General features: G+C 52.0%; 2 protein-coding genes across 2 annotated transcripts; both read left to right on the top strand.

The window, feature by feature from the left end:
• Positions 1-74: 74 nt before the first annotated feature.
• LOC100023563 (CEA cell adhesion molecule 16, tectorial membrane component) lies at positions 75-23,260 on the top strand. The gene is made up of 11 exons (XM_056826215.1): positions 75-1,287; positions 2,257-2,625; positions 4,191-4,374; positions 5,025-5,080; positions 5,209-5,306; positions 5,952-5,993; positions 9,702-9,732; positions 19,232-19,608; positions 20,098-20,431; positions 21,989-22,267; positions 23,199-23,260. Exons 1-11 carry the CDS (start codon positions 1,236-1,238, stop codon positions 23,258-23,260), a joined length of 1,884 nt encoding a protein of 627 aa, XP_056682193.1. The 5' UTR covers positions 75-1,235.
• LOC130453957 (carcinoembryonic antigen-related cell adhesion molecule 16-like) lies at positions 22,361-25,677 on the top strand. Its single transcript, XM_056796372.1, has one exon. It carries the CDS (start codon positions 25,207-25,209, stop codon positions 25,618-25,620), a length of 414 nt encoding a protein of 137 aa, XP_056652350.1. The 5' UTR covers positions 22,361-25,206; the 3' UTR covers positions 25,621-25,677.
• The last annotated feature ends 2,018 nt before the right edge of the window (positions 25,678-27,695 follow it).

The following is a 27,695-nucleotide window of genomic DNA, read 5'->3' as shown; positions in this document are numbered from 1 at the left end:
CTAATTATTTATTCATCCATTCATTTAATCATTCATTCCTTCATCTGATTATTTATTTATTTATTTATTTATTTATTCATCCATTCATTCATCTAATCATTCATTAATTCATCCTTCCATTCATTCAATCACCTACTGATTTCTCTGTTCTTATTAAATGCCATATGTGTTTAAAAGCTTGCTCTCTGGCTCTGACACAGTTTATAAAAGAAATGACACCAGGCAGTCTGCCCATATTAAGTACCTACTGTGTGCTGAGGCTCTGTGCTAAGCCCTAGAGAAAGGAAGAAGGATCCCTTCCCATGACACAAATGACTGTGCTCCATGGCACTCCATGGTTAGTCACTGAAGGCAGAGCAGCACTTGAATCTATCTCACCTCTGATAGAAGGAACAAAAGCTGTAGTGTTCCAGAGTAGTTCAGAGCCTGGGGAGGAGGCATCTTTGGGGTTGGGCTCCTCAGAGTTGCCTCAATTCCATGATCCATGAATTAGCACAGACTAATCACCACCCAGAGATCTGGGAGGCCACCTCCTCCTCACTTTTGCCTGGTTAGAATCCAGAGGAGGGATTTGAAGCCAGGAGGGAGATGTCAGCTGACAGAGTGAAATAATCATGAAAAGGGCTCATTTGGAACCAGAAGGCACAGGTTCATATTCCAACTCTGGTATGTATTTGCTGTGGGACCTTGGGCAAGTCACTGAACTGCTAGGTGGGCCTCAGTTTCCTCCTCTATAAAATGAAGGGGTTGGACTAGATATCCTGGAAGGTCCTTCCCAGCTCTCAATTTAATCCCCAGATAAGGATGGCTATCCCTCAAGGGGGAAGGCTTGGAGTCCCAGAACCTAGATCTGGGTTAGAAGGGCCTGGGGAAGCCCCAGAAAGTTCCCTAGGCACTCCAGTCACCACCAGACTCGGGGAACAGGTTAGTCTGGTAGCTGAGGAGCCAGACCAGCCCTAGGGAGTGGAGGCTCTGGTTCCCTGGTCCCCTCCCCTTCTTGTTTGTGGGAAGACCACAGGAGAGGACTGAGAGGGACCAGCGGCAGGACGAGGCCCAACAGCCTACTGGCCTTGACCCTCTGTGGTGCCTCCCCTGAGGCCATTATCTCCCTTTGGCCCTAGACTGGCTGAGAGGTAGCTGAGAAACAGAACCTCAGCGGAAGTCTTCCTCCCCTCGTTCTAGAAGAGACTGGCCACCCAGGGCAGTAGCAGCCTCTTGGAGGGTCAGGAAGAGCCATGGTCCTGCTCCACGGAGGAGGCTGGGTCTGGAAGGAGTTCATGTTCACAGGTGAGAGGGGAGTCCCCCAGGGCTGATGGGAGAAGGGCAGATCCAAAGACTTTGGGCTAGAAGGAGCTAGCCCAACTCCCTCATTTTGCACAGGGATAAACTGAGACCCAGAGAGGGGAAGGGACATATTATCCAAGGACCCAGAGAGAAGGAGACAACGTGTGTGTGTGTGTGTGTGTGTGTGTGTGTGTGTGTGTGCGCGTGTGATGAATTTGGCTATCTATGCTGGTTGGGTGGGACACTAGAAGTAACAAGGGTTGGGACACTCATCCTCATGTCATATAAATAGGACCCCAGAGAGAGGCCGAAAAGCCCCCAGTGGAGCCAAGACACCCTGAGAGTAGAGAGAAAGAGGGAAGAGACGGGCAGACAGCTACCCTCTCTTCCTCTCACTCAAACTCAAACCCTCAGAGCCTCAGTTTCCTCCTCTTAACCCAGGGAGGCAGCTGAGCTCTTCTCTTAATAATTCTTTTGCCATTTTCACTCTGTCCCACTCTACCACTCTGCGGCATCCCCTGGGAGATTCTAATCCCCATGAGGGCAGGGATGGTTTCTTGTTCAGCTTTGTGTCTACAATGGCTTATTCAGCAAGCTCTAGATCAATACTTGTTGACTTCCAGGAAATTGCAAGTTCCTTTCTGTTCCTAACATTCTATGTTCTAAACCCTTTCAGCTCTGACATCCCCTATTCTAAGAGTCTTCCAGGCTCTGGCATCCCATCTCCTGTGAGCTCTTCCTACTCTGCCTTTTAATTAATCTCTAATTTTAAGGGACAAGAAGAAGATCAGCCCAACTAGATAGGTCCAGGGTCCCAGGAACACAAGGCTTAGGATGCTGTTACTCCATTTCCCACCCATCGGCCCACATCCCAGAGACCAGACCTCCCTGACTGTCCTCAGCATCCATTCCACTCCACTTCAGGAGGGTGGGACTTTGGCCTCCATAACTTTTTCTCTGCCCCTCTTACAGCTTCCCTCTTGGCCTGGTGGACTGTCCAGCAGGCCTGGGCTGGTCTCCTGATTGAGAAGATTCCCGAGACACCCCAGGAGGGTCAAGATGTCCTTCTAACAGTTCATGGTGTCCCAGCGGCCATCAAGGATTTCAACTGGTACCAAGGAGAGGAGGTTGATGGCAGCACCATGATCTTCTCCTACTTCCCAGGCCTCCCGAGGCCCCAGAGGAATGGGAATGCCCTACAGGGAAGGAACATCATTGGGTTTCCTAATGGTTCCTTCCTCCTCCGCCATGTCCAGCTCACAGACAGTGGCATCTACCAAGTGGGCATCACCTTCAACCCATCCTGGATCATGAGGGCCAAGACTGAGCTCAAAGTCATAGGTGAGTGGGTCAGCTTGGGACAAGGGGCAAGACACAAGCCTTCCATTGAGTCGAGGGGGCACACAGATCAGACCTCAAGGAGCCCCTGGTCTAAGGAAAGAAACATGGCCCTGCCCTTGGACCCCAAGCACAGCCTCAGGAAGAGAGCTAGAAGTAAAGGTCTCCAATCAGCAACTGAAAGTCCAACTTTAAATTAGAATGCCAGAAACTCTCAGCTTGCCTTCTCCATCTGATATCAGGGGAAACTGAGGCACAGGAAGGATGTGATTCCCCTACAGCCAAGGCCCCTGACTCACAGGTCAGGATGCTGAAAGGAAATGTCACTTCTGAGCCAAATCTTAGAATGCAGAATATAGAATCTCAAAGCTGAGAAGAACCTTAGAACTGATACCATAGAATGTCAGGGTTGGGAAGGGACCTTAGAATAGAAAATGTCAGAGTCTGGAGGGGCCTAGAACAGGGGATGTCAGAGGCTAGAGGGCCTTTAGAATAGGAATATCAGAGCCTGGAGGAGCCTATAACATGGAATGTCAGGGTTAGGAGGGGTCTAGAACAGGGAATGTCAGGGATGGGAGTAATCTTAGAACAGGGAGTATCAGAGCCTGAAGAGCCTTCAGAATAGGGAATATCAGAGCCTGGAAGAACCTAGAATGTGGAATGTCAGGGCAAGGATGGGTCTAGAAAAGGGAATATCAGAGCTAAGAGGGGCCTAGAATAGGAATGTCAGAGCCTGGAAGAGTCTAGAACATGGAATGTCCCGGCTAGGAGGGGTCTAGAACAGGGAATATCAGAGCTGTAGGGGCCTTAGAACTTTGTAAGTCAGGGTTGCTGAAGCTGCTACAGTCACCTCCTGACAGAAAGTTACTGGCTCTGAGATAGAGAATGAGAGCCAAATTCTTCAACCTGGACAGTATCTGGATTTATTTGACTTACTTAGCCTGGCCTCAGCTTATTCATTACAAAGATCACCGAGCTTTTCCTTCCCTTTTCTTCTCTGGAGATGGGGGGCCATGGGGGAGGAGAAGGGCCAGGGGTTGTGTTGCCTTAGGAAAGAACAAGAAGAAGGTTCAGAAGGAAACCTGGCCAAGACAGACAGTCTTGGTAGTGAAGAGAAGAGCTCAGATTCATGTAGCTCCTACTGTGTGCTGGGCATTGGACGAAGGACTTGATAGATCACATCTTGTTTGGGAGAGAGGCTCTAATACGATCCCATTTTACAGTTGAAAAAACTGAGTCAGGCAGAGATGAAGTGACTCATAATCCGTCTAAGGCTGGATTTAAGCCCAGGCCCAGCACTCTCTCCGCCTAGCCGCCTCTACTTCTGAAAGCAATATGAAAATGTATAATAAGCTTCCCAAAAGTCATTAATAATATAGCTGGGGTGGAAGGGACTTAGGACTCATCTAGTCCAACCCCCTCATTTTACAGTTGAGGAAACTGAGGCTGAAGGAAGGGGAAAGACTTCCACTTCCATCAGCAGAGGAGAGAGGCGTCCGGTCCAGCCCTGGGGAGGGCTGACCAGACACCCTTGCCAAGCCTAGCAAGATCTTCTCGCTCTTTTTCAGAGAACGACAGGGCCCAGGCCAGCCCTGTTCACAAACACCAGTCGGGGAAGCACAGCTCCTCCGCCGTGAACTCGGGGACCCTGGTCGCCATTGTCCTCGGCTGCGTGGGGCTTGGGGCCCTCATCGTAGGCGGCGGCCTGGCCTATCTCATGGTGTCCAGAGGCTGGAGGATCCGGAGCCCCGGGTAGAGTCCCGTCCGAGTCTGCTCGGCTCTAGATGAGGCTACGGATCTTACATTGTCCTTAGAGCTCACCTCCCGCAAGAGCAGAAACCTCTGCCCCATGCAGGAGAGGCGAGCTTGGAAGCTTCGCCTGAACAGTCACTAACAGGAAGCTCACGACGTCCTGGGGCAGCCCGTTCCATTGCGGGGCACCAGAAAGTTGTTCCTCATATCGAGAGGAAACCTCCCTCCGGGAAGCTGGAGCTTTCCCTTCCTCTGTCCCCTGGTGCTAGTCCCTCCTCCTAAGACCCAGGCTTCGGCCCTCCACAGTTCTTGCTCCGGTTCAGAGTCCACCATGAGGCTCACCCACACCCACGTGTCCCCCCTTCCGGTCTGCAGCCCTCTTCCTCCAGCTGTTCCCCGGCCACCCTGGTCTCCGGCCCCTCTATCGCACCCGGACCCCTTCCTCTCTGGCTCGGGCTGAGGACACTAATTCACCCTCCCCATAGGGTGGCAGGGAGGCAGGTGGCACACCCATGCCCCAGGCTTCCATGGGCCACCGAGAAATCCTGGGTGGGTCTGTTATCCTCACTGGGCCCCAGATTCCTCACTGGTTACCCTAGAAGAGGATCTGACCAGCCCAAGACAACCGGAATCCTCTGATCTTCTTCCAGGAACATAACAGTGAAACCAGAACCGGGAAGAGACGGGTGCCAGAAACACAGGGCTGGTAAGGCCAGGGACCAGTGGGGGTGGGGGTGGGGTGGGGCGCCTTGCAGCTTTGTCCCCGGAGGTTCTGAGCTCCCCATTGGACAGGCAGTGAGTGAACGAGTCCCCCTACGTCTCCCCCCACCCCAGATGGCAGTAACATCTACGAGGTGATTCATTCTCCAGGAATCCTGATAGCCCCGACAAGTGTTACAGGGATCATCAATCCAAACCTGACCCCAGACTCAGTGAGTATCTCTCTCCCCTCGTCTCCTAGGCACCTTCCCCTACACTCACCCCACTCTGAAGAGAGCTTTGTATAGGAGGTCCTGGGTTCAAATCAGGCCTCAGACACATCCTGGCTGTGTGACCTTAGGCAAGTCACTTGACCCCCGTTGCCTAGCTCTTACCACTCTCCTGCCTTGGAACAGACTTAGTATCAGTTCTAAGATGATAAGTAAGAGTTTTAAAAAGTATAAAAGCTTTGTAACTCCCCAAGCACATTCCTGGATGAGACCTTAGCATCCAGCCAGGGAGGCAGGGCATGACTGATAATCCCCATTTTACAGATGAGGAAAATCAAGGCTGGAGTCAGGGAGTCAGTGAAAGGCAAGATTAGGAAGCCGCAGCCAAGGCCAGGTCTCTTCTCATCAAGCCATTGAGGTCCTTCCGGGGGAAATTGGGGAGGGATGGGAGGTCACAGATCAAAGAGGAGGGCGAGGCCACGGGTCAAAGGTTTTAGCTGGGGAGAGACAAACCATCCCAGGGAGTTTGCCCACGAGTGCTGGGATTGTAGTAACCAGGGAGATGGGGCCAAAGATCAATGCTTGGGCCCGTGTGTTTAGGGGGCGGGTGGAATGCCCCATAGTTACCTGTGCTCTATCCGTGCCCAGCCCCAAACCAGGAACCAGGAGGCCGAAGGTCACCGCTACCAGGTATTGGGACGGAGGCGGAGGAGGGTGGGGTGACGGGAAGATCTGCTGGGCAGGAGGGAGAGTGCAGGGAAGAGAGAGGGACGCGTGGAGGAGGACAGGAACTCTGGGAGTGCAGGGGGTTCTGGGTCTGTTCCTCTACGTTCTAGCTCTGAATCTCCCTCCATCTCCTCCTGTCCAGATCTCTCAGCCTCACAGAGTGTGAACAGTGGAAGGGGCCCAGACAGCATAACACGTCAGAGCGAAGTTAAGGGGTTTTAAAATACAGAATACGAAGGGGCAGCTCGGTAGTCCAGTGGCTAGAGCCCCATGCCTGGAGTTGGGAGGATCTGGGTTCACATCTGGTCTCAGATACATCCTAACTGTGTGACTCCAGACAAGTCACTTAACCCCCATTATCTGGTCCTTGCCACTCCTGTGTCTTAGAACTTATAGTAAGACAGAAGCTAAAGCTTTGTTTTGCTTTTTAATACAGAACATGGAACCTTAGAACAGAGAATGTCAGAGATGAGAGGAACCTTGGAACAGAGAATGTCAGAGCTGAGAGGAACCTTAGAACAGAGAATGTCAGAGCTGAGAGGAACCTTAGAACAGAGAATGTCAGAGCTGGGGGGAACCTTAGAACACAGAATGTCTCAGAGCTGAGAGGAACCTTGGAAGAGAGAATGTCAGAGCTAGGAGGAACCTTAGAACAGAGAATGTCAGAGCTGGGGGGGGGGACTTTAGAACAGAGAATGTCAGAGCTGAGAGGATCCTTAGAACAGAGAATGTCAGAGCTGGGGGGAACTTTAGAACAGAGAATGTTAGAGCTGGGGGGAACCTTAGAACAGAGAATGTCAGAGCTGAGAGGAACCTTAGAACAGAGAATGTCAGAGCTGAGAGGAACCTTAGAACAGAGAATGTCAGAGCTGGGGGGAACCTTAGAACACAGAATGTCTCAGAGCTGAGAGGATCCTTAGAACAGAGAATGTCAGAGCTGGGGGGAACTTTAGAACAGAGAATGTTAGAGCTGGGGGGAACCTTAGAACAGAGAATGTCAGAGCTGAGAGGAACCTTAGAACAGAGAATGTCAGAGCTGGGGGGAACTTTAGAACAGAGAATGTTAGAGCTGGGGGGAACCTTAGAACAGAGAATGTCAGAGCTGAGAGGAACCTTAGAACAGAGAATGTCAGAGCTGAGAGGAACCTTAGAACAGAGAATGTCAGAGCTGAGAGGAACCTTAGAACAGAGAATGTCAGAGCTGAGAGGAACCTTAGAACAGAGAATGTCAGAGCTGGGGGGAACCTTAGAACAGAGAATGTCTCAGAGCTGAGAGGAACCTTGGAAGAGAGAATGTCAGAGCTGGGGGGAACTTTAGAACAGAGAATGTCAGAGCTGAGAGGAACCTTAGAACAGAGAATGTCAGAGCTGAGAGGAACCTTAGAACAGAGAATGTCAGAGCTGGGGGGAACCTTAGAACAGAGAATGTCAGAGCTGGAGGGAACCTTAGAACACAGAATGTCTCAGAGCTGAGAGGAACCTTGGAAGAGAGAATGTCAGAACTAGGAGGAACCTTAGAACAGAGAATGTCAGAGCTGGGGGTGGAACTTTAGAACAGAGAATGTCAGAGCTGAGAGGATCCTTAGAACAGAGAATGTCAGAGCTGGGGGGAACTTTAGAACAGAGAATGTCAGAGCTGGGGGAACCTTAGAACAGGCAATGTCATAGATGAGAGGAACCTTAGAACAGAGAATGTCAGAGCTGAGAGGAACCTTAGAACAGAGAATTCAGAGCTGAGAGTAACCTTAGAACAGAGAATGTGAGAGCTGAGGGGAACCTTAGAACAGAGAATGTCAGATCTGAGGGGAACCTTAGAACAGAGAATGTCAGAGCTGAGGGCAACCTTAGAACAGAGAATGTGAGAGCTGAGAGGAACCTTAGAACAGAGAATGTCAGAGCTGGGGGGAACCTTAGAACAGGCAATGTCAGAGCTGGGGGGGAACTTTAGTACAGAGAATGTCAGATCTGGGGGAACCTTAGAACAGAGAATGTGAGAGCTGAGAGGAACCTTACAACAGAGAATGTGAGAGCTGAGAGGAACCTTAGAACAGAGAATGTCAGAGCTGGGGGGGACCTTAGAACAGAGAATGTCAGAGCTGGGGGGAACTTTAGAACAGAGAATGTCAGAGCTGGGGAGAACCTTAGAACAGGCAATGTCAGACCTGGGGAGAACTTTAGAACAGAGAATGTCAGAGCTGGGGGGAATCTTAGAACAGAGAATGTCAGAGCTGAGAGGAACCTTACAACAGAGAATGTGAGAGCTGAGAGGAACAGCTGGGGGAACCTTAGAACAGAGAATGTGAGAGCTGAGAGGAAGGAACCTTAGAACAGAGAATGTCAGAGAGCTGAGAGGAACCATGGAACAGAGAATGTCAGAGCTGAGAGGAACCTTAGAACAGAGAATGTGAGAGCTGAGAGGAACCTTAGAAACAGAGAATGTCAGAGCTGAGGGGAACCTTAGAACAGAGAATGTCAGAGCTGGGGGGAACTTTAGAACAGAGAATGTCAGAGCTGGGGGGAACCTTAGAACAGAGAATGTCAGAGCTGGGGGGAACCTTAGAACAGAGAATGTGAGAGCTGGGGGGAATCTTAGAACAGGCAATGTCACAGCTGAGAGAACCCTTAGAACAAAGAATGTTATGAGAGCAGCCTTAGAAAAGAGAATGTCAGAGCTCAGGGGAACCTTAGAACAGTGAATGTCAGAGCTGAGAGGAACCTTAGAACAAAGAATGTCAGAGCTGGGAGAAATCTTAGAACAGGCAATGTCAGAGCTGAGAGGAACCTTAAAACAAGGAATATCAGGGATCTTTCTGATGATCCAGTCCAATTCTGTTATATTACAGAGGAAGAAACTGAGGCTCAAATTGAGGGTATCAGAATCCTAAAATCTCAGAACTAGGCAAGAGTCTTCATGGCTATCTAGTTCATCCTTTGCATGAACAAGGATCCCCTCTCCAGCATGCCAGTCAATTTGTCCTCTGGTCTTCTCTTGGAGACTTCCAAGGAGGGGGAGATCACTACCTTCCCAGGTAGCCCACTTCACTTTAGAACAGCCTCATCATTAGGGAGCTTTTCCTGACCACAAGTCCATATTGGCTTCCTTGTGACTTCCTCCCCTCCTGGTTCTACTTTGGGGGTCAGACAGTCAAATCCGTCTCCAAGGGGACGACCCTTCTAACTCTTGAAGCAGCCCTTGTGTCCCCTGCCAACTCTTCGGTCCTCCAGGCTTAGTATCCTGATTTCCTTCAGTGGGTCCTCAGATGGCATATGGACCAAAGACTCTTCACCCTCTTGGTTGCCCAGGTCATCAACATCCTTCTTAAACTGGAAACCAGAACTGACCACAAAGCTCTAGACAATGGCTGAGCAGGCAGAGGACACTGGCTCTAGAACTTTCTCATTCCTCCCATTTAACCCTCTCCTAATGCCACCTGAGCTTTCATAGCACCTACTACTGACTCTTAATAAGTCCAGTCCACTAAGACCCCCAGATCTTTTTTCAGACAAACTGCCATAGAGCCGACTCTCTTTCATCCTGCATTTCTGACTCTTCCCTCTGCCCCTCCTTGCTCTCCCTCTGCCGGTCTCTCCCTGACCTCCTCCCTGCCTCAATCAGGGTGTCCCACGCTCCCCAGATGTTAGCCGAGCTCACTTTTTTAGCTCTCTACCCAGGAGCTCCAGGACCCAGACCCTGCTCCGTACTGCCAACTTGCTCCCACTGCCTGACCTGAGAACCCCACCTCCAGGAAGTGGCCAAAGCCAGGACTACTGCTGGGAAAGAGCCTTTCCAGAAACAGCTCCAGGTCTGGCTCTACTGCAGAGAATGGAGCTTGGGCAGGGAGGAGGCAGGGAGGACATGACCAAGGACCAACCCACTCCTCCCCTGCCTGTGTCTCAGTCCTCATTAAACAAGACTTTCTCTACCCTCTGGCTTGTCCCCGGAGATGATGCTGAGAGGGCGGGGGCCTGGGGGCCGACTGTCCGGACTCAGAGGACGAGAAATCCAGAGGGAAGCTGGGAGAGGGAAGCCAGACATCTGCCAAGGGGGCAAACAGACCTTCCCTGCCCTGACCTTTGGGACTTGGGATGGCAAGCTGCGACCCTCCTGCTTTCCACCTGACGTCCCACATTCCTTAAGACTTCCGCTTCCTCCTCTGGGGGAAGGAGATGAGCATTTATCAAACGCCTACGTGTGCCAGCCACCGTGTTAGCACACTGGCAGATATTATCTCCCCTGACCCCCACAATGATCCTGGAAGCCTCATTTTACAGTCAAGGAAACTGAGGCACACTGAAGTTCAAATTGGGATTTTAAGTGACTTGCCCAGCTACTAAGTGTCTGAGGCTGGATTTGAACTCAGGGTCTTCCTAACTTCAGATCCAGCTCCAACCACTAACCACCTATTAGTTGTCCCAAAGGAGGGGCATCTCTCTGGTAATGTCATCCCTTCCTGCTGGAAAGAGAATAGGCAACAGTGGAAAAACTATCAGAGGTCCTGAATTCAAATCCTACCTCTGATGCCAACTACTTGTGTGATTTTAGGCAATTGGCCTCCCAAGGCCTCAGTTTTCTCCTCTGTAAAATGATACAACTCAGTCCAGATGGTCCCCGAGTTCAATTCCAGTGTGAAATCTCTGACCTATGAAGCCACGAAAGGGCTCTCTAAGGGTTCTAAGGGGTCCCTCCCCTCACAACTGCTCTCTAGGTAAGGCTGTGTGTCCCACCACCCCCTCAGCAACTGCAAAAAGCCCCCAGATTCCCAGGAACAGCTCTGGCCCTCGGCTGGGGGTCAGATCGTCCAGTCCTCTGCCCCAGGGCAGAAAAGTTCCACCCGGCTCCTTCGGTCACCAGATCTGGGGCGTCCCAAGGGAGAGGCGGTTATGGATCCTGTTTGACTGGTCTCCTCTCCTGCTGAAAGCCCGGGATCTGTCCTGGGGTGGCCCATTGTCTTCACGTGTACCACGAGGCAGGGCCCAAGCGCTGGGGCAGCTGAGGTCCCCAGCTGGGACAATGGGCCATTGTGGGAGCTGAACGTGGCCTGGGGAGCCAAGTGTCCGCCGGGGAGCAGCACCATTACACGGGCCGCTGCCTCGGGCTAGCTGGGCTTTGGGTTCGAGTTTTTCCTCCAGTTTCCAATTCAAAGCTCCCTTGGCATGTCTGACGGGCACACGAATGCCCTGTGAGTAGAGCTGCGGCCTCTGCCTTCTGTCCATTGTGTGAAAGCAGCTGGCAATGGCCAGAGCGCCCGTCCCCTTAGACCAGACATCCAGCAGGCTACAAGGAAGTTATTGAGGGAGAGAGGCCTCCTAGACACCACATTATCCAGAGCAGCCCTCCTCCTGGGAGCAAAGAGGCGGAAATAAAGTCGTCGATGCCCATGGATGGTTCTTGTCATCCCGTTGTTTTTCAGTCGTGTCCAAAAACTCATAGCGACCCCTTTGGGGGTTTTCTTGGCAAAGATCCTAGAGTGGTTTGTCATTCCCTTTTCCAGCTCATTTGACAGATGGGGAAACCGAGGCACACAGGATAAAATGACTTGCCCAGGATCACTCAGCCAGGTCAGATTTGAACTCAGGTCTTCCTGACTCCAGGCCCATGTTCTATCCACTGTACCACCTAGCTGCCCCATCCAGTGGCTCTGACATAGTTACAATGTAAATAGGAAAAAAAGACCCCAGTGTGATCATAATGACTACATGGGTGTCATCCAAGACAAGACAAAACTAATCTATCACTTCCTGGGTGCTGAGCACTATGCCAAGTGCTTTACAGAGATCATCTCATTTGACCCTCACAACCACCCTCAGAGGAGATGGAGCCCCATTTTACAGGTGAACAAACTGAGACAGAGACAGTTGAAATACCTTGCTTGTGATCACAGACCTGGGAAGTGTGTGAGGCAGGACTTGAACTCGGATCTTCCTGACTCCTGTCCTAGCATTCTATCCACTCCTTCACCAGCTGCCCCTCTGCCCTCTTTGCAGTAGCAGGGGCCAATGGGTGTGCACTATAGCATACACAGTCAGCCTCCATTGAAGGTTTGATTTTTTTTAACTGCTTCAGTTTTCTTTTAGCCATCTTGAAATTTTGTGTCACAGACCCCTGGGAAAGAGGAGAACCGGAGACATTGGAAATGAAGGCTTTTCTAGCCTTCTAGCATGGTCGTGGTCAAAATAACCCACCAATGGCATTCTTGCAGCTTTGCCCAGGGAGCCAGGAACCTAGAGACCCCCCCCCACCTCTGCCATTGATTAATGGGTAATCCGGAGGAGTCTCAGTACCGGAAAATCAGGGGTTGTACTAGACACTCTAAGGCCCCTCCCAGCTCTGGAATTCCCTGTTCTCAGGGTCCTTCCAGCTCTGGCATTCCTTGTTCTAAAGGTCCTTCCAGCTCTGGCATTCCTTGTTCTAAGGGTCCTTCCAGCCCTGAAATTCTCTGTTCTAAAAGCCTTCCCAACTCTGGCACTCCCTGTTCTAAGAACCTTCCCAGCTCTGGCATTCCCTATTCTAAGGGTCCTCCCAGTTCTGGCATTCCCTGTTCTAAGAGCCTTCCCAGCTCTGGCATTCCCTGTTCTAAGAACCTTCCCAGCTCTGGCATTCCCTGTTCTAAGGGTCCTTCCAGCTCTGGTATTCCCTGTTCTAAGAACCTTCCCAGCTCTGGCATTCCCTATTCTAAGGGTCCTTCCAGCTCTGATATTCCCTGTTCTAAGAGCCTTCCCAGCTCTGGCATTCCCTGTTCTAAGAACCTTCCCAGCTCTGGCATTCCCTATTCTAAGGGTCCTCCCAGTTCTGGCATTCCCTGTTCTAAGAGCCTTCCCAGCTCTGGCATTCCCTGTTCTAAGAACCTTCCCAGCTCTGGCATTCCCTGTTCTAAGGGTCCTTCCAGCTCTGGTATTCCCTATTCTAAGAACCTTCCCAGCTCTGGCATTCCCTGTTCTAAGAGCCTTCCCAGCTCTGGCATTCCCTGTTCTAAGAACCTTCCCAGCTCTGGCATTCCCTATTCTAAGGGTCCTTCCAGCTCTGGTATTCCCTGTTCTAAGAACCTTCCCAGCTCTGGCATTCCCTGTTCTAAGAGCCTTCCCAGCTCTGGCATTCCCTGTTCTAAGAACCTTCCCAGCTCTGGCATTCCCTGTTCTAAGAACCTTCCCAGCTCTGGCATTCCCTATTCTAAGGGTCCTTCCAGCTCTGGTATTCTCTGTTCTAAGAGCCTTCCCAGCTCTGGCATTCCCTGTTCTAAGGGTCCTTCCAGCTCTGGCATTCCCTGTTCTAAGAGTCCTCCCAGCTCTGGCATTCTCTGTTCTACTTTTCCTCTAAGCTCTGATGTTCTAGTGGATTTATTCCTGAGAAGATTCTAGAATGGATCATTAAAGAGATGACTGGTAAAAGTCTAGACAGGACAGCAGTGGTGACAAGTCAGCCTCCCTTGCTTTGTGGATGAGCTTACTAAACTCGTACCTCTAGTACCCAAAAAGTACCCATGCATACGGAACTCACCCCAAGACTTGAGCCTCAAATCCTGGCTATAGAATGCTGGGAAAATCCCCTCCCTGGTCAGGGCTCCAAACAAGTGTCCCAGACTAAGCTTCAGAGAAGGTGCCACCCTGGCTGGCAGCAGGCGTTTCCTTTTTGGGGAGGTCACTTGGCCAGGGGTCCAGTGGCTCTCCCCATCCTCCCCTGCTAAACTGGTAGATTAGGGGGACGTTGTGGCTCTAAGCTCCCTGGTTCTCAGCAAAACTCACCTCCTGCCATTCTTGTGGAAAAGATGGAGCCATGCAGATTGGGCAATAATGCAATCAGGAGCACCCAAAAGTGTTTGGATGTGCTAGGGTCCAAGATTTCAAGATCAGCCTAGCTGACAGTATGCAGAGAAGTGCCCCTGGGGTCTGCGCTGGGCTCCAGATCATTTTACCTTTTTTCAACATCTTGGATAAAGGCCTAGATCACTTTTGCAGATGGCACAAGGATGGTAGGGAACACCCACACTGAATGATAGAATCAAGATCCAAAAAAGATCTCCATCAACTAGAGCCTTAGATTGAGTCTTAAAAGATGAAATTATGCAGTGGGCACAAATACAAAGCCTTACATTTGGGCACAAAAGAAAATCAATCAAACAAATATAAGGATTGTCATGATTAGACAGTGGTTATTCTGAAAAAGATCTGGGGGTCTCAGTGGACTCCAAGCCCAACAGAAGTTAGCTGTGGGAAGAAGCAGCCAATGGGATCTTGGGCTGCAGGAAGAGGGAGGTGACGGCCCCCCTGTCCTCTGCCCTCACCAGACCTCGCCTGGAGGATTGTGTTCACTTCTGGGCACCAGTAGAAGAAGGATGTCGATAAGCCAAAAGCTGGAGATTGGCCAGGGGAAGAGAACCAGAATGGGGAAGGATCCCCACTGAGTCCGTGTCATATGAGGTCTGAGGGAAGGAGTCGGAGAAGAGAAAACTCAAGAGGAACATGATAGCTGCCTTCAAGGACTTGACAGCCTGTCATGTGCAGGATGGATCAGGCTTGTTTTGTTGGCCCCAGGGGCCAGAGCGAGGAGGAGCCAGAGGAGGGGAAGAGAAGGAGAGGGACACTGGGGCCGAGGTCAGCAAGGCTGTCCCAGGGTGGAAGGGGAGGCCTCAAAGGCTGTGGGCTGCCCCCACGGTCCGAGGGTATGTGCTGGCCAAGACTCCTTTGGGTTAGTTTAGATGTGGAGGCCCCTCGGAGCTCTCAAATTTGGGGATTTTATAATTCCCTGTTCTAAGACCCCTCCTGGCCCTGATGTTCTCTGTTCTAAGACCCCTCTCAGTCTTGATGTTCTCTGTTCTAAGACCCTCCTGGCCCTGATGTTCCCTGTTCTAAGACCCCTCCCAGCCCTGATATTCTCCATTCTAAGACCCTCCTGGCCCTGATGTTCCCTGTTCTAAGACCCCTCCTGGCCCTGATGTTCTCTGTTCTAAGACCCCTCCTGGCCCTGATGTTCCCTGTTCTAAGACCCCTCCTGGCCCTGATGTTCTCTGTTCTAAGACCCCTCCTGGCCCTGATGTTCTCTGTTCTAAGACCCCTCCTGGCCCTGATGTTCTCTGTTCTAAGACCCTCCTGGCCCTGATGTTCTCTGTTCTAAGACCCCTCCTGGCCCTGATGTTCCCTGTTCTAAGACCCCTCCCAGCCCTGACATTCCTTGTTCTAAGATTCCTCCTGGCCCTGATGTTCTCTGTTCTAAGACTCCTCTCAGCCCTGATGTTCCCTGTTCTAAGACCCCTCCCAGCCCTGACATTCCTTGTTCTAAGATTCCTCCTGGCCCTGATGTTCTCTGTTCTAAGACCCTCCTGGCCCTGATGTTCCCTGTTCTAAGACCCCTCCCAGCCCTGACATTCCTTGTTCTAAGATTCCTCCTGGCCCTGATGTTCTCTGTTCTAAGACCCTCCTGGCCCTGATGTTCCCTGTTCTAAGACCCCTCCCAGCCCTGACATTCCTTGTTCTAAGATTCCTCCTGGCCCTGATGTTCTCTGTTCTAAGACTCCTCTCAGCCCTGATGTTCCCTGTTCTAAGACCCCTCCCAGCCCTGACATTCCTTGTTCTAAGATTCCTCCTGGCCCTGATGTTCTCTGTTCTAAGACTCCTCTCAGCCCTGATGTTCCCTGTTCTAAGACCCCTCTCAGCCCTGACATCCCACAGTTTCAGACCTGGGATGTATGTTGGGGAACATCTGTCAGTCAGTCCATAGGTATCCCTTAATTGCCCCCTTTGTTCTAGGCATCGGGCTAAGAGTCAGGGTCCAAAGGGCAGTCAAGGAGCATCAAGCCTAACAGGGGAGACATAAATTGGAGAAGACCCACGAGGGAAGGTGTGGGCATTAAGGGCCATTAGGAAAGGCCTCTTGGAGAAGGTGGGATTTTATCTGGGACTTGAAGGAAGCCAGGGAAGATGGGAGGCAGACATGAGGAGGGAGGCCCTGCCAGGCAGGGGAAGTGCCCGGAGTCTGGGAATGGAGGGTCTTCAGGGACCCTGATTGGAGGAGTAAATGGAGTAAGAGGGATTGGGAGGGGGCATAAGAAGCCTGGAAATGGGGCGGGAGGTGGGAATGGAGGAGATGAGCCTTTGCTTTACAAACGGTGCCAACACAGAGGTGGGGGACAGCCTTCTTGGATCCAAATGTGTCTGGTCCCATCCTATGGCAGCCAGAGCTACAGAGACTTTCGGGTGGGTGGGCAGAAAGCAGGCCCCCGAACTGCCTCTCAGAGTCACAGAATGGCAGAACAGGAGAGCTACAATGGGCGTGAGAGATCGTCTAGCCCAGCCCCGTCGTTTTACATGGAGGGAAACTGAGGCAAAGAGAGGGCTTGAGGTCACTCGGTGAGGCAGAGGCAGAAACAGGGCTGGCAGCCGGGTCTCCTGACTCCAGAGTTTCTGGCTCCCAGTCCAAAGTTCATTCCATCACTCCATACCTCCCTCCCTCCCTCTTCCAGTTAGGACAACAGTCTTTGGTTTCTTGTCCCCCAATGATCTCTAAGCACATAAAGGGGTTGGTTGAAGAGGCCAGGTAATTCAGTAAGAGCTGTCCTGAAATCCTCCCCTCTGTGCCCCCTGCTCCTGCCCCATCCACTCTGGCCTCTGGCCTGCTTGTCCTTCTGGTGCCTGAGAAACAATGAGAAAGGCACAGGCACCCTCCCCCGAGGGACCAGGGCAGGGCAGGGCCCCTTCGCCGCCCTTGGCACGCACAGGCCAGGTGCCCTAGCCGAGACCCAGATTTCTGGTGACTCGATCCCTCCAAATTCAGGTGATCTCCCCCACGTTCCAAGTGGCCACTCCCTCCCAGATCCCGCCCCAGACCCAAGAGGAGTCAGGACCAGCAGCGCTCACCTCAGGGGCTCCACAAGATCCCGGGCACCAGCACCAGGCTTCCAGGTCTCCGTTTGGGAGTGACAAATGGCACTGCCCTGGGGCAGCTGGGACCCCCACCGACAGGGCTCCGGGCCCTGGAAGGGGCTTCTTCTGACAGGTGAGAGACCACAGCAGCCCGCTGCTGACCCCCCCAGCACACACACATGCACCTGCCTACACACGCCCCCAAAGGGCCAGAGAGGAGACCTCAGTTTCCCCTCCATGTCCTTCCCCACTCCAAGAGAGGGGCACTGATGCTGAGAGGGGGTGGGGGCTCCCACATCCTCAGCAAAGGCATGAGTCAAAGACTATAGCAAGTTTTAGGGTGGGGAGTGGAGGAAAGGCACAGCTGTGTCTTAAAGGGGCCTTTGGTACCCAGGCAGAGGGCATCTCAAGCCAGGTCCAGACTGGAGCCACTGCCCCTTCCCTTTTCATAGCAAGGGGAATGCAGACAATGAAGAGGAAGGGAAAGTTTATTAGAATGGGGGCACCAAGAAGCCTAGCTCCCAGGCCTACCTTTGCTGCTCACTTGCTGTGTGACCCTGGGTGAGTCACATCCCCTTGTTTGGAAAGTAGGGAAATCCCTTCCTGTCCAACCTGAGGTGGGGGCTCAGTGGCCTCTAAGGGCTCTTTCAGCTCTTACATTCTCTGATTCTAGGCCACCAGCATATCTTTCTGTCCACTGATCCTTCTCCTTCACTCTTCTGACCAGAGCTACCACTCAAACCTCCAAACAGAGACCCTAATGTGGTCAGAATGGCAGAGCTGGAAGAGATTGCTGAGCACAAAAGAACCCTTAGAATGTCTGACTAGAATGGCACAGCTAGAAGGGCCCTTAGAACTGGGAATTTCCAACCTGGGAAGAGCCTTAGGACCTAGAATGTGAAAACTGAAAGGATCTCTAGAACCAAGAATATCAGAGCTGAGAGAGACCTTAGAACAGAGAATTTTAGATCTAGAAAGGATCTTAGAACATAGAATGCCATTGCCGGAAGGGGTCTTAGAACATAGAAAGTCAGATCTGGGAGGAACTCTAAAACAGGGAACATCTCTATTTCAGAGCTAAAATGGACCTAAGAACATAGAATGTTAGAGCTGGAAGGAGTCTTAGAACACAGAATGTCAGGGCTGGAAAGGACCTTAGAACATAGAATGCTAAAACTGGGAAGCATCTTAGAATACAGTGTTAGAGCTGAAAAGAGCCTTAGAAGACAGAATGTCAGAGCTGGGGGATGCCTTAGAACATAAGACTAAGGATAGATCTTAGAGGATGGAATGTTAGAGCTAGGAGGAGCCTTAGAATATTGAGTATTGGAGCTGAAAAGGAAAGTAGGATACAGAACAAACCTAGAAAATGAAAGCTGAGAGGGACTTTAGGAGATAAAATATCAGAATTAGAACATGGAATGTGTAAGCCAAGAGATATCCTAGAATAAAGGAATTCTAAGCTTGGAGATCCCGTAGAACATAGAACTGGGATCTGGGAAGGATCTTAGAACACAGAATGTCAAATTTGGAAGGGAATCTTAGAACATTAAATGTAATAACTGAAAGGGGACTTTAAAACAAGAATGTCAGAGCTGGGAGAAACCTTAAAACACAGAATTTCAGAGGTCAGAGGAACTTTAGAACAGTGTCAGAGCTGGGAGGGAATCTTGGAACACAGAATGTCAGAACTGGGAGAAATCTTAGAACATATAATGTCAGAACTGGGAGGAATCTTAGAACACAGAATTGAGAACTGGGAAAAAACTTAGAACATAGAAGAGTACTTACTCCCAGTGTGACTTTGGGGGGAAATGATCTCTATTAAGGGTTTCAGTTTCTTCATTCAAAAGGAGAGGACTGACTATGTGACCTCAGATATCTCCATATTTCTGTCAGAGAATGAAGGAGCCTTAGAACATGGAATATCAGAGATGAGAACACAGAACACCAGAACTAGAAGGGATCTTGAACTGTTGTCCCTGAATGGAGAAGGAGAGGGTGGATAGGACGTAGAATGTCAGAGCTGGGAGAAACCTTAGAGCAAGGAGGGACCTTAGAACATGGGCTGTCAGCATTGGAAAGGGACCTTAGGATTTGATTCAGAATGCCCAATCCAGAAGGAACATTAGAACGGAGGGTGTCATTGCTGGAAAGAGCCTTATGAAATGGTGGCTCTGGGAGGAGTCTTAGAACAGGGAATCACCAGAGCTGGGAAAGGCCATAAAGTGCACTGAAGACATTTGACAGATAAGGAAACTGAGGCTCAAACAGGATTTGACCTACCCAAGGCCCACCAGGAGTTTGTCATTTCTTGGCACTCACCCTCATCTTCCCCTTTCTCCCAGCTGTCTTTCTAATGGCCTGGATCCCACCAGCCCCAGCCCTGCTGAACATCTTAGTCATCCCGGAGCCACCAGCCCAGGGCGACAACGTCACCCTGTTGGTGCGAGGCCTCCCAGGGGAGCTTCTGGCTTACAACTGGTACCGAGGGACGAACCTCAACCAGGCCCACCTCATCCTGAGCTATATCATCAGTACAGCTGACGAGACCCCTGGGCCAGCCTACACGGGCCGCGAAGCTGTCCGCCCGGACGGGAGTCTGAACCTCCGGGATGTGGTCCCTGAGGACTCCGGCAGCTACATCCTGCAGACCCTGAACAAGCAGTTCCAGACCGACATTGCCTATGGCCACCTCCTAGTCCATGGTGAGAGTGTCCCCCTGGCCAGGCCTTCTGCTGGCATCTTCCTCCTCCTCCTCCTCCTCTTCCTCCTCCTCCTCCTCCTCTTCCTCCTCCTGCTTCTCTTCTTCCTCCTCCTCCTCCTCCTTCTCTTCTTCCTCCTCCTCCTCCTCCTCCTCCTCTTCCTCCTCCTCCTCCTCCTTCTCTTCTTCCTCCTCCTCCTCTCTTTCTTCATCAGCACCCCTTGCCTCGGGATACTAGCATCCTGTGTTTTAGAGCTGGACAGGGCCTTAGAGATTGTCCAGTCCAACCCCTTCATGTTACAGGTGAGAAAACTGAGGTCCAGAAAGGTTGTGACTTGCCCAAGGCCACACAGGTCCTAAGTGGCTAAGTTGGGATTTGAGCCCAGGTTCTCTGACTCCGGGTCCAGTGCTCTCTCCGTGAAGCCAGGTTTTGTTTGGATTTGCCATATGTGAATTTCTCCCAGCCTCCTCTCCTGCCATTTCTAACCATGTCATGCAGCCGGGGGCTAGGGGACAGGGCACCAGCTAGGTGGTGTCCAGTCCCCTCCCCCTCTGCCTCTCCCCACAGAGATCCTGTCCCCACCTCTCCTTTTGGCCAATGGCACCGAGCTGGTAGAACGCCGAGACACCATCCACCTGCTCTGCAGCACCCCCAGCACGGGAGACGTCCGCTGGTTCTTCAATGGGGAGGCGCTCCCCATCGGCAGTCGTCTGGGGCTGACCCCGGACAACCGGATCCTGGTTCGGCACAATGTCCGCAGAGAAGAGGCCGGGGCCTACCAGTGTGAGATCTCGAACCCTGTCAGTGTCAGCCGCAGTGACCCCGTCAACCTAACAGTGTACTGTGAGTCCTCCCTCCCTGAGACCCTCCGCCTGCCTTCTGCCCCTGCCAGACCCAGGCTGCCAAAGAAGGATGTAGAAAGCCATCATGATGGGCTCAGGGAATGTCAGAGCTGGGAGGGTACTAAGGACAGGCAATGCCAGAGCTGGAGGGGACTTAGAACAGGGAATGTCAGCGCTGGAGGGGGCTTAGAACAGGGAATGTCAGCGCTGGAGGGGGCTTAGAACAGGGAATGTCAGAGCTGGGAGGGTACTAAGGACAGGCAATGCCAGAGCTGGAGGGGACTTAGAACAGGGAATGTCAGAGAGCTGGAGGGGGCTTAGAACAGGGAATGTCAGAGAGCTGGAGGGGGCTTAGAACAGGGAATGTCAGCGCTGGAGGGGGCTTAGAACAGGGAATGTCAGCGCTGGAGGGGGCTTAGAACAGGGAATGTCAGAGCTGGGAGGGTACTAAGGACAGGCAATGCCAGAGCTGGAGGGGACTTAGAACAGGGAATGTCAGAGCTGGAGGGGGCTTAGAACAGGGAATGTCAGAGCTGGGAGGGTACTAAGGACAGGCAATGCCAGAGCTGGAGGGGACTTAGAACAGGGAATGTCAGAGCTGGAGGGGGCTTAGAACAGGGAATGTCAGAGCTGGAGGGGGCTTAGAACAGGGAATGTCAGAGTTGGGAGGGTACTAAGGACAGGCAATGCCAGAGCTGGAGGGGACTTAGAACAGGGAATGTCAGAGAGCTGGAGGGGGCTTAGAACAGGGAATGTCAGCGCTGGAGGGGGCTTAGAACAGGGAATGTCAGCGCTGGAGGGGGCTTAGAACAGGGAATGTCAGAGCTGGGAGAGTACTAAGGACAGGCAATGCCAGAGCTGGAGGGGACTTAGAACAGGGAATGTCAGAGCTGGAGGGAGCTTAGAACAGGGAATGTCAGAGCTAGAGGGGGCTTAGAACAGGGAATGTGAGAGCTGGAGGTGGCTTATAACAGGGAATGTCAGAGCTGGAGGGGGTTTAGAACAGGGAATGTCAGAGCTAGAGGGGATCTCAACACATAGGGTAGAAGAGATAGAAGGGTCCTTAGAACAGGGAATGTCAGAGCTAGGAAGAGACTTAGAACAGGGAATATCAGAGTTAGAGAGGACCTGAGAAAGTAGGTCAGCAGAGCCAGAGGGATCCTTAGAACAGGGAATGTCAGAGCTAGAGGGAGCTTAGAACACAGAATGTCAGAGCTGGAGGAGGCTTAGAACAGGAAATGTCAGCGCTGGAGGGAGCTTAGAACAGGGAATGTCAGAGCTGGAGGGGGCTTAGAACAGGGAATGTCAGAGTTAGAGGGGATGTCAACACATAAGGCAGCAGAGCTAGAAGGGTCCTTAGAACAGAGCATGTCAGATATATTTTATAGATAGGAGAAGAAGTCTCGTGCCCAAGGGAGCAACAGGGAGTCAGTGGCTGATCCCAAATGGGGGCCAGACTTCCCGGCTAAGCCCTTGTGCCCAGCTGCCAGCCCTAGATTCCCCTCCCTCCCCAGCCCCACTACTTTCCTTCGGGCCTCTCTCTATGCTTTCTCCCAAGATGGCCCCGATCGGGTAACAATTATCCAGGAATCGGCCTCCCAGACGGGCTGCACGGTGAAAGTGGAATTGGACGCGTCTCTCACACTTTGGTGCGTGACCAGGTCCTGCCCAGACCCAGAGTACATATGGTCTTTCAATGGGCGGACCCACGAGAGCACCACCAGCTTTGTCAACATCACGGGGATGACAAAGGACAAGGAAGGGACCTATACCTGCATTGCCAAAAACCCCATAACCGAGCTCACAGGCTCGGCATCAGTCTTGGTCAAGATGTTGGGTGAGTCACCCTGGCCCCAGTGCCCCCTTCATCTCTCAGGCACAGGTTTGCCCCATGGGTAAGTAAGAGAATACGGGGTGGGGTGGCGTTGACTGGGCCACTGGGGTAGCTGACAGCAGGGAGATCCCAGCCCCTCGAAAGGGTGGCAAAACCATAGAATCGGAGGGAACTCGAGATCTCAGCAGGGATAGCTCCCACCTAGGAGCCTTGACAAAGTGAGAAAGCCAGTCAACCAGCTGGCCAGTCTAAGCAGACCTCAGTTTCCCTCCCTTTCAAATGAGGCGATTAGACTAGATGGCGTTGGACAAGATGCTGCCGTTGTCTGGACGACTCAGACTTGGACCAGACTCATAAAGCAAGGGCTTTAGTCCTGATGGCCTCAAAGAAGCCTTCCTGTGATCCCGAGAACCAGTTGCCTGGCCCTTTCCAGTCTGGTCCAGACCACAGGAGCCGGGATAAATTCTATCAGTCAATAGTTGAGTCAAAGAGTCGCCAGGGAGTCTGGGGCCATCAGAAGAGTATTAGATGGGAGCTCAGAAAACAGATTCCTGCCATTAAGGGGCTCTGTAAGTGAGGTGATAGAAGACCCCACCCCCGGACCCCATCTTTTCTCCTCTAAATAAAGGGGGTGTTGCCTCCTCCTTACCGTCCTTCTGTCCTGGAACCAATCCACAGTACTGATTCTAAGACCAAAGGTGAGCAAGTGGCCCTGAAGATCCCTTTGGGTTCTTACATTCTATGACCTCTAGTTCCAAACATTTTGTGTTCCCGTTCCATTCAGTGTTCTAAGGTCCCATCCTCCTCTAGAATTCTTGGTTCTAAGCTTCCCTTTAGTTCTGGCATTTAATGTCTCTTTCAGCCCTGGCATCCAGTGTTCTAAGATTTCTTCCATCTTTAATAGCCTATGTTCTAAGGCCCATTCTACCTCCAGTACCCATGATCAATGGTTCTGAGATCCCATCCAGCTTGGGCATCCCGTGCTCTGTGTTCTGAGGCTGATTGAGCTCAGTAATTCCCTGTTAATGAATGAGATTGAAGGTTTCCCAGACCTCTGACAGCGACTTTGGGAAAAAGCCGGTCAAGCAGTGATTCTCGCTATTGGCCTGCATCCTTTTGGCTGTGATGCTCCTGGGGCTTTGGGCACCTGAGCAGACTGAGTGGCCATGGTTCAGAGACTCCCAGGCTCCTTTGGGAGGGGGGTCGGCCCTCAGGGACTGTGGTTTTGTACCTTCAGGCCTCATTCATTCACCATCAGTTCCTTCCCAAGAGAACATCTCTGGTGAAGTGTTGGAGAATACCGTGGGCAGAAAACTGGCAGGATCATCCCATTGCATTTGGTGGGTCTTGTCCAAAGGGTGGATGCTGTTTCCCCAGACATGGGTTCTGGGTCCCCAGAGGTAAGTGGTCCTGAAAAGAGCCAAAGATGCACCCTTGGTAGCCAACTTGCCTGGAAGCAATGGCATGGACATGGTGACGATTGAGAAAAGCACTGGATTTGGAGTCAGACGGCTTGGGTTTGAGTCCTGACTCCTACTATTTGGGTGACCTTGGACAAGTCACTTCAGCTCTCTCAGCCTCAGTTTCCTCCTCAGTCAAATGAGGGGCTTGGACAAGATGATCTCTAAGGTCCCTTCCAGCTTGAAATCCTGTGATCCTATGTCCTCAGAAGGTCCCCTCCTGACTAAGGCAGAACTTGGTAAAGATGGGGGAAAGCTCATCTGGTTGAATTCAAGGTAAATGGAAAGCCATCCAGTTAGTGAGATTTACTGCTGCCCACCTACCCCTAAATCCTCAGTACCCCCTTGTGCTGGGTTCAAGGGGGAAAGATGGAGGAAAGAGGAAATGGTCCCCGGCTCGGAGGGACCTCAGTCTATTGAGGGAGACCCAGTCTCCTCGTTCCAAAAAGACTCCAATCTCATAGGGGAGACACAGACCCTATCCTCAGAGGGCTCCCAGACCGATGGGGGAGGCACGGCCCCCATCCTCAGGGAGCCCCCAGACTGATGGGGGAGACACAGCCCCTATCCTCAAGAAGCCCTCAGACCAATGAGAGAAACATAGCCCCACATGCACAGGGAGCTTCCAGACCGAAGGGGGGACACGGCCCCCATCCTCGGGGAGCTCCCAGAGTGACAGGACAGGACAGACACAGCCCCCACCCACAAGGAGCTCCCAGATTGAAGGGGGGACACGGCCCCCATCCTCAGGGAGCTCCCAGAGTGACAGGACAGGACAGACACAGCCCCCACCCACAAGGAGCTCCCAGATTGAAGGGGGGACACGGCCCCCATCCTCAGGGAGCTCCCACTGGAAGACAGACATGCCCCCACTGTCTTCAAGAAGCTCCCACACTGAAGGGACAGGTTCGACTTCTGTCTCTGGACACCTGGGGGAGACACGGCCCCCATCCTCAGCAAGCCCCTAGTCTTTCGGGAAGACACAGTCCTCATCTTTGGGATCCACCATCCCCTCCTCAACCTGTTTCCTCTTTCCTCCATTTCTCCTCCTCATGCCCAGTGCAGGGCTCCATCCATGGGGCAGGCACTCAGACCAGGGCATCAGCAAATGGATAGAGTGACCAGGTGGCAATAGCATGGTTGACAGTCAGTCAGTCAGTCAATCAATCGTTCTTTTTTTCTGTTAGATCTTCCTTTCTCAGCTCTTCTCTCCTTCCTTCTTTCCTTCCTTCCTCCCGTTCTTCTCTCCTTTCTTTCTTTCATTCCTTCTATTCTTCCTGCATCTCTTCCTTTCTTCTTTCCTTTTCTTCTTCCCCTTTCTCCCTCTTGTCTCTTTCCTCCCTTGCATAAAATTTTGCGAAGCTTCTCCCATCGCCCAGCCCCACACTGGGCTCCATCGCAGCCGACACAGACCAGAGAAGCCACATCTCTGCTCCTCATGATGCTGACGATGCCTCTCTCTTTTCAGTCGCCACTTCGGCCATGACGATAGTGCCCGTTCCTTCCAAGCCCACCGAGGGGAAGGACGTCATCCTGTCTGTCCAAGGCTATCCCAAGGATCTTCTGGTCTACGCCTGGTACCGAGGGACCGCCTCCGAGCCCAACCGCCTCCTCAGCCAGCTGCCCTCGGGAAACTGGATCGCAGGGCCAGCCCACACCGGGAGGGAGATGGGTTTTGCCAATTGCTCCTTGCTCATCCAGAAGTTAAACCTCACAGACACTGGCCGCTACACTCTGAAGACCGTCACCCTGCAGGGCAAGACGGAGACACTGGATGTCCAATTGCAGGTCTCAAGTAAGTTGCTCACCTCGTTCTTCCCAAGTGCACTGTGGGTGTTCTTCCATGTATCTGTCTGTCTGTCTGTCCTGTCTTCCACAATGGGGACCTCGTGCTGAGGAATGGGACTGTCAGCACCCCTCAGATCAGGAGCTCCCCAAGGGTGGCCCTTGTCTCCTTCTTCACAGTAGGGGCTTCCTGAGGGTACAATTCATTTCTCTCCATATTTGAAATTTCCTGAGGGTGGGACCGTGTCTCCCCCTTCAGACTTGGACCTGGCCCAAGGGAGGCATATCACTCAGTCATTATTGATTAAACTCATAATCCTGAGTTTCCGTCAGTTTCCGACATGCCCAGAGTTGGGTGCCATTTCTCCCCCGACAGACTGAAGGCTCCCAGTGGGCAGGAACAGCATTGCTCTCTCAAACTGGGAACTCCTGGAGGGCTGGGAACCATGTCTTCTCCTGTCAGAACGGAGCTCACTGGCCAAGGGGACCGTGTCTCCCCTCCTCAGAGTGGAGGCTCCAGTGGGGGAGAATCAAATCAGTTCCAACCCAACAGGAGTACCCAGAAGATTTGTACCATCTCCCCCATCTGACTAAGAACTGGGTCTCCCTAGAGATGAGGGCTGTGTCGTCCCTATCAGACTGGGGGCTCTCCAAGGGATGAAGACCATGTTTCCTCCAACAGTCCGGGAGTACCCTGAAGATAGGGGGCCGTGTCTCCCCTGCTACACTGGGGGGTCCTCCCCATCCTACAGGAAGCTCCCTGAGGCTGAGGATCATGCCTTCTTTCTCCATTTGAGAGCCCCCTGAAGATCAGGGCTGTGTCTCCCCTCATCAGACTCACCAAGGAATAACTGGGCACTCCCTGATGTCAGAGACCCCCATCCTCCAGGGAGCTCCCTAAAAAAATGGGAACCGTGTCTCCTCCATTAGAGCAGGAGCTCCCTGAAGTTGGGAACTGGGTCTCCCCTATTTAGACTAAGGGATCCCCAAGACTGGCAGCCATAGCTTCCCTCATGGGATGGGGGAGAGGGGAGGAAGAAAGGGATAAATCAGAGCCAGTAGAATCCCCTGCTTATAAATCATCTCTCCAGAAGACTAACCTAGAACCCAGCAGCCTGACCAAAAACATCTGACTGCCCTTGCCACTGGAGGGGACTAGGGAGACAAAACCAGTTATGCCCCCAAGGCTTTGGGACACATTCTTGGACCTCCATCTCTTTTCTTGGGGTCCGTCTCCCTTCTTCTGTTCTAGTACCATATCTCATTACTATCACCATCATCATCTTCATCATCATCATCATCACTGGTGTGTCCACTTCAGCATGCTGCCTTTGTTACCCTCATTTCTCTAGAACGTTTGCATTCCCAAAGCACTTCCCTGCCAACACTACCCCTCAACACAGCTAGAGCAAGTATGATTAGCCCCATCTTAGAGATGAGGAAACTGAGGCTGGATGACTTGCACAGTCATAGAGCAAACGTTAAGTTCTGATCTCCAAGCCCAGAGCTCTTATCACCCTCACACGGTCCACCTTCATGATAATGGTCATGCCAACAAACACAATGAGGATCATAACCTGAAAAGAGGAGAAGAATGGAAGACACTGGCTTTAGGGAATGTCCTAAACAGCAGACAGAGTCAGAGCCAGTCTCAGCATCAGGAAGACACAGGTTCACGGTCTCTCTCTGACATCCACTTGCCACCTGACCCTGGGCAAGTCAACCTCTCGGTGCCCCCAGAAAATTCTCTAAGAGGGAAAGATAGTGAGCCAACTGGCATGGAGAAGGAGTTAAATGACGGGTCTAGTCAAGGTTGGGGAGAGAAGAGGGGGAGGGAGGAAAAATGAGAGAGACAGACAGACAGAGACAGAAACAGATAGAGAGAGGCAGAAGGAGAGGCAGAGAGAGAGAAGGAGAGAAGGAGAGAGGGAGAGAGAGAGGGAGAGAGAGGGGGGGGAGGGAGGGAGGGAGAGAAGGAGAGGCAGAGAGAGAGAGAGGGATAGAATGGGAGAGAGAGGGAGAGAGAGAAAAGAGACAGAGAGAGAGAGAGAAAGAGGGAGAGAGAGAGAGAGAGAGAGAAAAGAGACAGAGAGAGAGAGAGAGAGAGGGAGAGAGAGAGAGAGAGAGAGACAGAGAGAGAGAGAGAGAGAGGGAGAGAGAGGGAGAGAGAGGGAGAGAGAGGGAGA

Source organism: Monodelphis domestica, chromosome 4, assembly GCF_027887165.1.
Source record: "Monodelphis domestica isolate mMonDom1 chromosome 4, mMonDom1.pri, whole genome shotgun sequence".
Classification (NCBI taxonomy): Eukaryota; Metazoa; Chordata; class Mammalia; order Didelphimorphia; family Didelphidae; genus Monodelphis; species Monodelphis domestica.
This window is presented reverse-complemented; position numbering and strand designations above follow the sequence as displayed.

Bases quoted from the DNA above. Each gene is read 5' to 3' on its own strand.
- LOC130453957 (XM_056796372.1), top strand. From the start codon at position 25,207: ATGACGATAGTGCCCGTTCCTTCCAAGCCCACCGAGGGGAAGGACGTC.
- LOC100023563 (XM_056826215.1), top strand. From the start codon at position 1,236: ATGGTCCTGCTCCACGGAGGAGGCTGGGTCTGGAAGGAGTTCATGTTC. The intron at 4,375-5,024 runs GTAGAGTCCCGT...ATCTTCTTCCAG, and splicing joins TGGAGGATCCGGAGCCCCGG to GAACATAACAGTGAAACCAG. The intron at 20,432-21,988 runs GTGAGTCCTCCC...CTTTCTCCCAAG, and splicing joins CGTCAACCTAACAGTGTACT to ATGGCCCCGATCGGGTAACA.